This window comes from Juglans microcarpa x Juglans regia, chromosome 1S (assembly GCF_004785595.1).
Source record: "Juglans microcarpa x Juglans regia isolate MS1-56 chromosome 1S, Jm3101_v1.0, whole genome shotgun sequence".
Taxonomy (NCBI): Eukaryota; Viridiplantae; Streptophyta; class Magnoliopsida; order Fagales; family Juglandaceae; genus Juglans; species Juglans microcarpa x Juglans regia.
In genome coordinates, this window is record NC_054595.1 from 2136023 (window position 1) to 2149157 (window position 13135).

Here is a 13135-nt window from a genome sequence, read left to right on the forward strand (position 1 = left end):
CAAGTATTACATAATTTTTTTGAAAAAAATGAGTAAATACAATATCTATATAAAAAAATCATTTTTAAAATATATGAACTCTACATTTTTTCGAAATGATTATGTATTACTTACGCACTCTACTACTGTATATATATAATATTACGTTTTAGATATATTCATAGGTTGTGCAAGCTAGCATTGCGCATTCTTTCTGAAAAAAAATGGTCAGATCTACTATTAAAAAATTAATTTTTTCACATATATTCTATATTTATTCACTTTTTTTAAATATCATTTCGGTTAATTATATGATTCCTAGTATGCATGCCATCGTGTTCACTGGCAATTCAAACTAGTCCACGTTTTACATTATTAGATGATGTAGTACGTACTTACGTACTAGTAGTACTGTATGATCTTGTAGGGAAAAAAAGGAATCGAAAGAAGTTGTGCATGTAACATGATCATGATGTATGATGATTATGCCATGGGCGCGTTTAGCTAGAAAATAATATTGTTGAGCTAATTATGCATTAATATCTCGTACCGATCGATCCGGACATTGAGAAGTTCATGAGAAGCTTCGGGCACTGATTTACGATAATGCTCTTCTTAAACTAATTAAATGAGGATTTGGTAATTACATGCTTATACTCAACATCCTTTAGAAAATAATACTGAATCTGCATTAATGCATTAATGTCAAATCCTGATCTTACGACAGTTGATGATAAGTTTCGTAAAACGAACATACCATGCATGCAGGGAGACAGATCACACGCATGCACATTTCTTAAATTATTAAGTTTTCACATGAAATGACACATGCACAATCGCTGCAAAAGGAGAACCACACAAAGTTGAGATTGGAAAGATCAAAAGGCTACAGTACTCAATGCATGGAAAAATCAAACCATTGATCTGGATTTTGCAAAAAAAGCAGTAGTTCTGTATATGTTACATCCTGTCAAGACAGGTACTCATTTTATGTAGGTAAATTCTCATGCTTAGAGCATGGTAGTAGCTAGCTTATACATCTTTATATTCATTTTTATATTTATATAATATCTTTTTAAATTAGTTTACATTAAATTATGTATCTTTAAAATTTTACATAATAATGAATAATATTTTTTCAAATTATTTTAAAAAAAAATATTATTTACTCTCCAAATATGATTTTACTATTTTCTCTCCTACCCCTTCTCTCTCAACAGCAAAGCAAATAAAGAAATCAAAGAGGACCGAACGAGATTAATAATTGCTTATTTGAAGTATATCAAGAAAAAGTACGTAATTTGATAATATATATAATTGCTTATTTGAAGCATATCTAGAAAAAAAATAAAAAAAATAATTATTTAATTTAAAAATACATAATTCAATGTGATAATTTTTTTAATATACAAAATTAATCTCAAAAAAATATGATTTTACATATCCATATAGATAAGAAACTAATATCAGTGCAAGTTTCGAGAGCACAATCACTTCATGTTATCTATGAAGGTCGACATTCAAGAAATAAAATAATTTTATATGTTTTCTGAAAATGTCGTCATGTTCTCGACACCTTGTTCCCATTTTCCTTTTGTACATGTTACTCCTTTTTCCGACTGATCTCCACCGTCAATTTGGTTTGGCTATGACGGCCATGCAAGCATCATCATGATCAAGAAGAATATGCGTACAAGTGTACCACAGATGCTGAAAATTTTGTGCTTCATTGCCTCTAGCACAGAGACACAGATATTCAGAGCATCGGCAGAAAAAAAACAGCATATGCTTACCAACATTATAGCTTTGTGTTTACTTTAAGGTACATATTTACATCTAACCCATAAAATGACAAGAGTCAATAAAAGTACTGGTCCTAGCCTTCTACTACTTTAAAATCATCGCCAACCGTCCCAACCACAACACCCACGGCGAGATAGCTAGAGCCGAGAGAGAATAATGCAGTTCTCTTACTGTGTAAAGGAGCAGAAGCCCTGTGTGCGCTGGATTGAGAAATATTTTAAAGACTGCCTTTGCAACCTAAGAGATGATTTGTCCTTCGGTTTTGGGTTTATTAGTCTAGTCTGTTGGGGAGTGGCTGAAATCCCACAAATCATCACCAATTTCCAGACGAAGTCCGGCCATGGAGTTTCTCTTGCTTTTCTGCTCACTTGGGTTGTTGGGTATATTCTCTTAATTCCCCGGCCAAGTGACAAAAACGTGTCCATGCAAACATGCACAGCTAGCTTTTCTGCTCTTCACTTTTTTTATTTCTTCAGTCCTCACTACGATGATTCACTTTCAACTAGTTTTCCTCTTTAATTTTCTTAATGCAGTGATGTTTTTAATCTGGTGGGTTGCGTTCTGGAACCAGCAACGGTGAGTATGAACGCCTGAGAAACTTAGACTCATTGTTTTCGATCTGTTGTTTGGTAGTTTCGACGTGGTCCAGGGAACGGCCAGAGTTTGGGTGGTTCTGGTTGTGACCCTATCTGTAATTACATCAAAATGCAGTATTCCATCAACTTGTGCATTATTTTGGTCCTCACAAGCAGTTTCTTCCGTTCCTTTCCTTTCTTTTTTTCCCCCATAAAGATCAAAACAAATTAATCTTCTGAATTTGTTTTGCTTTTGATGCAGCTGCCTACACAGTACTACACGGCTCTGGTAATAGCAGTACCGTTGGCTTTGGAATGTATATATGTCTATGAACACTGCATTTCTCATAATCTCACTTTCTTCTGCAATTAATGGTACCATGAGTAAGCCTGACTGCATTGCAATAAGTTAAGGTAGCAACTGGGGTAGGTCCTGCTGGATCATTTCAAGAAGCCGACACAAAGGTTTAGATCAGTAGTCCCCCCTCAATCCAAATGGAGAAATACTTTAGTTAAAAAAACAAATCTCACAAAAAAGTAAATTCATAAAATACAATACTTTAAATTGTAAAATTATTCTTATAAAATTACTTTTATAAGATTATTTGGTATAACAGTACTTCTCATCCTAATATTCTCCTACAATTGTGACAGAATCTTTTTTATAATATTAGACCATTTTATGGTTTGGGCACTGGTGCTAGTGGCTAGGAAAACTGTAGACAAAAGGGTCAGATACTAAACGACATCCTATATATATCAGACAAAAGTTGCTACCAATCAGCGTTCCTTTCCAAGCCTAACCCAACCTTAACGTCTGGACTTATGCCAAGAACTTCAACCTACACTCGCTGATCAGTGATTGGCTTGAGATTAGGTTCTGCCTGTCTCCCAGCTGTTTGCAATTTAAAACTTTTGTACTGTTGCATATATATTATATACATACATACCCAGTTTAGATCGGAGGATGTCTTGTTCACTAGCTTGTTATGTTTTTCTTTAATAATATATAATACCATCTTTTGTATTTTCTTGTAGCTTTACACAACCAGTACTGTAGTATTGGTATTGCAGAGCGTGTACTATGAGCACATCCGCAGATGGTTCAAGTGTCGACAGATCAATGTTAACCAAGCTGTCCGTACAGTTTAATTTCCTTCAACTTGATCATGAGTTAGTATATCCTCTAAAAACATAGAAATAAATGGACCATAAAAGTTCAATTCTTCCGTTATTTTAGGCTGAAGAAGAGGAAAAACCATTGAGATCTAAATCAGATGATCCAGGCCGTATTCAAATACCTAGATCAGCTACACCAAAAGGCAGTACTACTCCACGAAGAGATCAGTACCACTACTACATGTACGTACATATCATTTTTCTGTTACACGCATTACAAGAAAAATGAGCTTTTGTGACTATTTAATTGCGATAAAAAGATTATTTGTGATCAAAACAGACTCATTTTAACTATAAATAATCATTTTGCTAGAATTAACTAGTCACAAATAAGCAGTTTTCTTGTAATAACATTTTTATATAATGTATTGCATATATTTATAGTCTGTTTATTAATATATATGCATGATTAACAAATAATTAATATATGTTCTTGAGTTTTTCAGGTCACCCAGATCTTTGGCTGGCAGCGGTACCCCTCCCTTTCGGAGCTATCTCAGGGCGGCCAAGAGCGGTCCTTCAGCCATGGAAGCACTGCACAACGATTCATCGTCTGAGGATGAGGCAGCTCCAATTCCGTCTAACAAGTCCGTTAGCCGGCCTAGGCCAATACCAAGATCTGTGAGTCTTCCAACTAATTAATTTACCAAATCAAGCAGCTAGCAGGAGTGGTAGCTAGATGGCAATGACTAATTTGCTCTTTCTCTACTTAATTATTATACAAACAAACATGCCTTTCAGGACAAAATGACCGAGCTTTATATTCTTTTTAGCAATATTGTTATATCGATTTTGTTATTTTCACACCATTAATAGACGTGGAATATTATAAGTGGGCCATATATACAAGTCAATTATTTATATAAAAAGCTCATGAGTACTTAAAAGGACGTTACACATTATTAACTGGTCATTTGACTGGAGACAATGAAATTCAGAATGAAGAATGTAATGTCTCTAGATTTTTGTCGGTCATAGTCATTATGCAAATATGTCATCTCAGATCTTTTATTTTATCCTTTAAAATATATTATTAAATTTTAATTTTTTATTTTACATATTAATTTTTACAATATATCATATATTAACTTATCTATTTTTTTATATAATTTAAATAATATTTTTTTAGTCTTTTTAAAAATTTCCTTTCTACAAATAAATTTGTAATATATATCCATATACTTTTTTATATTTGTAATATATTATTATATAAAATGTAATATAATTTAGTCCTATACACAAAATAAAAATATATAAGCTAAATAAAAATTAAAAATAAAATCAAAATATGAAAAATTGGATAAATAATATTTCCAATATATTTAAAAAAAAAAGTAAAATAGCGTTTTAAATGATGAACAATAAAAAAGAATTTGTATTGAAATGTAAAAGTAAAAGTAAATGAGGGAGTAAATGAAATATAAATCATAAAAAACTTGTTTGAATGATGAACAGTACCCACTACATGAAGTGGGTTACTGTAGCAATTTGTTCTTTTATATAATCGGAAGGAACTCATTTTATGGACAATTTTTTAAATAATTTACATTTTTTGGATTATACATAAGCCATTGAGAACGCTTAAGTTTGCCTTAAACTCACCTTTCTTGCACGTTGGTTGATCACCATGCATGGCATGGACATTTAACAGGCAGCAGGTTATGGAACATTTCTAGCTGCATCAGTCAACTTGCCGCTACAAACTAAGGGTTTGACAGAAGCATACGTGGGACTCACTGGGAGGAATCTCTTCCATGTATCATTAGTACTGGTAGTACTTCACATTAACCATATCAAGACCCTCAAATGCTATTTCATGATTTCTTACTTTAGGAACTTTATATAACAGGAACAAGGGGGAGAGAATGTTTATGGGCAATGGCTGGGATGGCTGATGGCTGCTATTTACATGGGCGGTCGACTCCCTCAGATATGGTTAAATGTAATTAGCACTATCATTTTTAATCTTTGAAAGAACTGTTTCATAACCTGCATACTTAAATATATATATATATATATATATATATATATATATATATATCTGTCGTCTACTTTTTTAATTCTATGAAACTGTCTCTAACAAAGTTATTGAACGTATTAATTGGACAGATTAAAAGGGGGAGTGTAGAGGTGAGACATATATGGTCTTACCACTCTCTTGCTTTTAGATTATTATATCTTGCAGTGATTGTTCAACAATCTAAGATCTTTTTGCCTTGTTATTTTATAGGGCTTGAATCCTCTCATGTTCATTTTTGCACTGGTCGCCAATGCTACTTACGTGGCAAGGTCTCTCTCTCTCTCTCTCAAGTTAATTCTTTGTTTATTTGTTCCCTGATCATCATGTTCAACTTTGATACCACTACTTGGCAGTATTCTCGTAAGGACCACTGAATGGAAAAAAATCAAAGCTAATATGCCTTGGTTGCTGGATGCTATAGTATGCGTGGCGCTTGACTTATTTGTATCCTTAATTTGCCAATTCTTTATTTTCGATTGCCCCAAATTAATATCATTACTGTCATCATGATCGTGATCATGATCATCATCTTCATCCCTCTCGTTGTCGAGTGCGAGTGCGAGTGCTAGTACCATATATATATACAGAAACCTTAACAGAACCAAACATTACAGATCATACTACAGTATGTCTATTACAAAAACTTCGGGAGGACAAGAAGTACTATTAATGGAGATAATTGTGGAGACTATGTGGAAGCTGCTGCCAGTACTAAAGCTGCTGTTTCTTAAATATTGAGCATTATTCATCATGTACTCCATTGATATCTGCAAAGCCATCTTGATGAACCATATTAATCTAATTTATGATCCTTACTTGCACGCAATTAGGTAGATGTGCTTGTATTATATGTCCGTGTTGTAATTATATAATAATTATATAGCTCTTAAGTTAAGAGTTATAATTCCCCGTTGATTTCTTTAATGATTATATATATATATATATGGATTTTACCAAGTGCAAACATTGTGTTTTCTTTTATATTTTTCAGGTGATTTGAGTTATATTGTATGAAATTGAAATAAAATTATTATTAAGAGGTGGGGATATTTGGGTCTTGGTAATTACAAAACACTCACAATAATAAGAATTAATTCACTATAAGAAAACTGTTTATTCATTGATATCTATTTTCTATTAAAATGAGTCTATTCTCATCATGATCAATAGTCATTTTTATATCAAATAACTTATCATAAATGCTCATTTTTCTTGTAGTGTGAACTAAAATAAATTTTTCTTTTTTTTGTATGCATCAAAGGTACTGCAAATCCAATAGCTTTCGTGTTAACGAGAGTGCATGCTGCATGGAGATCAGTAATCAAGAAAAATCTGGACGCATGCAGATATATAACATGGATTTCTTTATGATCAGTGATCATGGAATATTAGAGAGAATATGATGTTTTTCATCATAAGTTTTATTATTTGAGTCACACGTACTTAAAAGGACTGGTTTGTTTTTCACCAGTACTTAAAAGGACAAATTATTTAAAATATATATGTTACATCAACATTAAATAAAAGTATATGACTAAGAGTAATAAAAACTAAGATGATGAAGATCAGTATCATTATCCTTTTAATTATTATCGTTAATCCCTTTATCGATCTCTGGTGGATCTTTTAAGGTCCATCATTGCATCATCACCTAGGTAAATTATACCTCGCTCTCAGCTTGCTATATACGTACATTTATAATTTCCTCAAGACAAAATAATGAGTAAAAACAAACCAGTAATGTTACATTATATATATATATATTTATAGAGTAATTCTATATACAACTGTGAAGTACGTAAACACTGCGTAATCACTTTGAAAAAGAGTGGGATTCACTATTAAAAAATTAATTTTTTTATGTGGGTCTCATGTTTTATTCACTTTTTTCAAAGCAACTACGCGACAATTGTACAATTGTCGGTTGTAAATATCTTTTCTCATATTTATATACTATTTTTTATCTCATTATATAAAATGTGATATTTTTATCTTCGTTAGATTAGTTTTTATTTTTTTTTAGAAAAAAAAATACAAAAGTGAGATAAGAATATAATATTATTAAGAATTTTTCAAAACAAAGTTCATCTTCAAGTAAAGAAAATGAAATCCACCCCTTTGTCCAGCAAATTATGCAAATAAAAATCCATAAACACAATGGCCCAATAATAAGAGGCAAGGAAAAGCCCAAAATTCTGATGGTTTTGTATATGGATTTGTTGGGCTTACAGGAGAATAACCACGTTATATATTATGACTTGTGAGCTTGGGGGAGGTTCTTTCACAAATGATTCCAATTCCCATGACAAGTTGATTATCTTAAAAAAGGAGAGTAATTCGTACTAGTTAAAACATGCAAAGACCCATTTATAAAAAATAAAAAATAAAAAAATAAAAAAAGAAACTCATTTTTTTATAGTATATTATGCTATTTTTTAAAAGACTTTTATAGGATTTGCACACTATAAATTTATATATAATTAGAATTACTCTCATCTTAAAATTACGCTAAAAAAAGAGAGAGACTATCTTAAAATCACAACCGCGCAAGATCCAACTTAACGCTAATGCCATCAAAGATCAACAATTAAACTATACATTTCCCTCCTTTTTAGAGGTACCATAATTGTTGAAGTAAAATGAAAATGGTTATCCCAAAACATAAACTTTGGATTTAATGTACAAGCAAGTACTCGGATTTCAATTAGAGGGTCTCACCGCACAACGTGGAGTAAAGTTCCATCAGTCTGATTTCGATATCTTTATCAAATGTAGTTTTTGAGACATCATGTGGAATACATATACGAGGAAGAGAACTTCATAGAAGAGAGAGAGAGAGAGAGCTCATTTCTGTCTAGATGAATATTGGGCCACTTGAATTTCTATCTTTTTTGCAGAGTGAAACAAACCACAAAAAAAAAAAAAAAAAAAAAAATGAAAGCAATATATATTTACTAGAAAGCTTCATTTCATCTACTCACTCCCTATTTCATGTGAAAATTACCTAATTACATATCCTAGCTAACATATCACTACAAGAGAATGGGATATTTTGGATGAAATGTTTCGTCCCAAAAAATACAATTTCGTTCCAAAAGATTATTAGAGATGAAAATTTTCGTCTCTAATTTGTCCTTAAAGGCTTGTCTAACTGGGATGAAATTTGAATTTTGTCCTAAAAAAAACTTTTAGGAGTGAAATCAGACAGAACCGGTCGAAGGCATTTGGACGCGATTTTTTTTTAGTGTTCAAACAAAACTAATCTAATCGAACACAATTTATATACATTCGAATTGAAAACATATGGTCTAATGAGTGGTTCAATGTTTGTGTTTGACTGGTGTATGGTACATTCGAATAATAACAAATGTGTTCGAACAAAATATTATTTGTTCGAATATTAAGATATGCAATCTGTTTGAACAAAAAATTTATATATTCGAATAGAGTTGATTGTTCTCAAATCACACGAATGGTTTTGGTTGCTAGTTTGAACGGACGTTAAAATGCGTTCGAAGGTTAATAAATTGCAATTTACCATTCGAACTGGATATTTTACATTCGAACGGTACTCATGATTCAGAACTCTTAATTCAAAATATGAAACTAATATAAAATATTGTAATTAAAACATCACATTTGTTCAAATGTTTAAGTTAGAATAATAAAAAGTCAAGTAAATAAAATAAATTCTAGGATTATAGTTGCATAAAGTTTCGAGACATCATTGATTGCTACTATTCGAACATTTTTTGGGATTGAATCTCCAACTTCTTCTGCATGTTTGGTTCTAATCTCGCCTCTAGATCTGCTGTATGATCTAATTGAGTCTGCAACTCTCTTTGTGTAGACCTCAAATGTTCTATCTCGAGCATTGCTTCATCTAATTTTCGAGAGTTGTTATTTGATCTGACTTGAGAAGATGATGATAATGTTGAGGAAGGCTTCACGCAACGTCTTATGCCCCTCAAATATCCAAAACGTGATCTAAGAACTTGAGAAAAGATCTGAACATCTTTGACAGATGATTCATCAAATGGAGCCGCAACATTTTTCTTAAGTGATACCATCTTGTCCTATAAAAAAATATTGTAGATAATATAAATAACAAAAATATTATTAGATAATGCAAATAAAAAACTTAAATTTACATAATTTGCTTTTGCTTTGGGACTGATCCAAACATATCACGATTTATATGTGATTTAGCATATAATTGGGTTAAATTATAATCAGTAGGACTTTCTTGTTCCTGTAAAAGGAAAATTTATATTATAACTTCAATCAGAAATATATATATGTTAATATTTAACGGGGACTAGTATAACATTACCAATTTTTTAGATAGTCAATGAAAAGAGTGAGAACATGTATGATGGTGTATAGTTAAATTTGCTCTATTCGCTTTGTTCACAATACTTCATTGCCAAAAACAATGAAAAAACATTATTACTGTATATTTTTAATGCATCTATCATATATCATAAAGAAAGATAGCAGCAAAATTACCTGATATGCAGGATCTTCAAACATATCACAAAATTTCTCTCATTCGTTTAATGACATTTCTTGGAATGGATTTTGGCGTGCCTCTATTGCACTATTGAACTTCTAATAGTGTGCATGACATCTATCTTCGTACCTTCGAAATACATTGGACAATAGCTACCCAACCGTTAGTCGATCCTCTCGCCGACCAAAATTAAGTTCAAACTCATTCTTGAAAAAATTATAAACGATTAGTCTAAATACAAACTAATTATAAATTAACATGTTATACTTAATTATTTTCTAAGTAACTTATTACCAGATAATGAGTTTTTATGTAGTCTTTCACATCTTGGAGAACTTTAACTCAAGAAGATGTAATCATCGGTGCATATATGTAAGTAAGGGTACCAACATAAGAAGCAAACCAAGTTACCGAATCGATAGAGCCATCAGTATGATCATTAGAAATATCAACTTTAATTTTTTCCGCTTTCCTATGCAAACACTCCTAGTAGTACCTTGACATCGGCGATGGCTTACAATAGCTATATAGTAATTAAAGCACATAATAAAAAAATTATTTTATCCTTAAAACAATTAATACTTAAATCATCACATAAAATCAAGTTTACTTTGGTAAAATACCTTGTTTTAGGTCTGGTGATGTTGGCCTACCATTCACGGTAGGCAAACCAATTAGGGAGTCGGTAATGAATGGAGATGGCATACGAGTTGTTTTGCGTTTAGAAGACATATTTGTTTTAAAGTGTAAAAATTATTTTTCAAAAAAATACCATTATATTTATAACAATAATACTTACACAAAATTTAATTTCATTCATTATCAGTTTTCCTGGACCAGTCGGCCTCATTCTCATTAGACACTTCAGTTGACTCATGCTCTTCTAACAATTTACCCTTAATTACTTCTGGTTCAACATTTTCTCTACCCAATGGAACTATGTCATATTAGTTGAGATTAACAAATAGATTGATATTTGATTCGTTTTCTTGATATGCTTCTTCATTTGCCGGATCATCAAATTCTTCATGTTGTTCATTTGCCTCTGAAATGTAATCATATACGTTTCTTAGTGCAAACTTTTTTACTACTCGTCATGGGTTTACGTACTCCAGATCATTTAAATAAAAAAATACTTAATTTGTTTGGCAAGCAAGAACGAAAGGATCGTCCTTATACCATGTGCAAGATGAATTGACACTCACAAAATGTTCATCATTACACACTCCCAACCTAAGATTTGAGATATCGCATCAATTACATTTAAACAACCAGATCATATGTCCCCTCACGTACTTTAACCCTATGATATTTTCGACGATTTTGTAGAAGTCAATGTTATCCTCTCCGTGGCTTCCTTCGACTACGACCCTACAATTTTGAATTTTTTTATATCGTTCTCTGTCATCCATGTGAAATCTATATCCGTGTACCAAACATCTTGAGTATTGGATGGCGGATGGCCCGCCTGAGCTGAGCAACTTACGGACCACACACTCGAAGAATGAAAGGAAACACTGAACCAAAATTTTCAAAACTAAACGTGAGTTTAAACTGAATATATCTACCATATAGATGATAGAATCTCAAACTGTCCACTTTGGACAATTCAAAAGTTGTACCCAAACATTCTTTGAGAACAATAGGGCACAACTCTCGAACGGATCTAAGGTTGAATTAGACAAGAGCTCAATCATGCAAAAACAATAACATTTTATTAGATAATTTATGGAAAATGAGACTAATATTTTATTTGGGTTTTGAATTAATAAGTAATTAAGTAGTTGGTTTAGATTCATATTTTATTTCAATTAGGTAATTTATGGAAAATGAGACTAATATTTTATTTAAGTTTGGAATTAATAAGTAAATAAGTAGTTGGTTTAGATTTAAATATGAATAATTTATGTCTTATATTCATATTTTATTTCTTTTTTGATAACCAAAACTTTCATTAATAGATGAATCAAAACATAGCAGCTTGATCAAACCAAAGGGCATGATCGACAAAACCCGGGACAGAGTCCCACCACATAATAATATCATCAACATTCCAAGCAAAACGTGCCAAAATATGAGCTACCCTATTACCATCCATATAAACATGTTGAACTTGCAACTCTGGAAAATGCCTCATTAAATCCTGTGCATCCTTGATCAGATTTCCGTTTGGCGAGAAAGACTCGTGAGTACCTCGCAACTCTTGAACCAAAGATAAGCAGTATGTTTCTACCACCAGATTAGGAATACCAAGTGGTAAACACAGTTGTAGACCTCTTAACACAGCAAGCAGTTCAATAGTAACGGGTGCATCCACAGCATCTTCAACTTTAGTCGCTGCCTAGACCACTTTACCAGTTTCATCTCTCAAAACCAAACCAACACCAGCTTTCTTACCATCTGCAAAAACAGTACCATCAAGATTTAATTTCAAAAAACTTGATGGAGGAGGTTTCCATCTATAGATATGTTGCCTCTCCTTTTCACTAGAAATCTGCAACTGCAGAAAAACTTGATGAAGGGAAAGCGCATGATTACTGCTGCCAGAGGGTCTATCACAAGTTTCTCCATAACCATCTTGTTCCGTCTGAACCATAAACTCCATCCAATCAGAAAAAACATAGTGAAATCCGCCACACTGCCTCTGTCCATTCCCAGCTTAACAATTCTCATGAAAGTAAGATTACTCGGTACGGACTGCAACACAAGGAAAAAATGCTGACATACACTTCTAATCCAAGGACAGTAAAAAATGGCATGTTCCACATCCTCTCTATGCGACTGACAAAAAAGAAAACAGTAGCCACGTCAATACTTTTAGTCCTCAAATTATACAAAGTTGGTAGGATATTTTTTGCAAGCTCGCCACGCAAAAATTTTTATTTTTCGTGGAACTTTCATTTGCTATATACCCTTCCATATCCGCTTCTCAGCCATAAGAGATGAACTCTCTCCGCTATCACCATTACTTAAATTTTGAACGAGACGGTATACACTCTTCACAGTAAAGTTCCCATTTGATTCTTCATTCGAAATCCACTTATCCATACAAACATTCTCGGACAA

At 32.3% G+C, this 13135-nt stretch overlaps 1 protein-coding gene across 3 annotated transcripts; it reads left to right on the plus strand.

Annotated features, from left to right (window-relative positions):
• The first annotated feature begins 1878 nt into the window (after positions 1-1878).
• Positions 1879-6465, plus strand: LOC121247852 (probable vacuolar amino acid transporter YPQ1). 3 transcript variants are annotated; one of them, XM_041146314.1, is made up of 12 exons: positions 1883-2162; positions 2316-2358; positions 2620-2646; positions 3396-3494; positions 3598-3719; positions 3983-4157; positions 5188-5292; positions 5386-5478; positions 5646-5666; positions 5767-5825; positions 5910-6000; positions 6171-6465. In XM_041146314.1, exons 1-12 carry the CDS (start codon positions 1939-1941, stop codon positions 6285-6287), a joined length of 1176 nt encoding a protein of 391 aa, XP_041002248.1. In that variant the 5' UTR covers positions 1883-1938; the 3' UTR covers positions 6288-6465. The 3 variants fall into 3 exon arrangements, with proteins under 3 accessions (XP_041002250.1, XP_041002249.1, XP_041002248.1); XM_041146316.1 differs by lacking the exon at positions 5910-6000 and having other exon boundaries at positions 1879-2162; XM_041146315.1 differs by lacking the exon at positions 2620-2646 and having other exon boundaries at positions 1882-2162.
• Positions 6466-13135: the final 6670 nt, after the last annotated feature.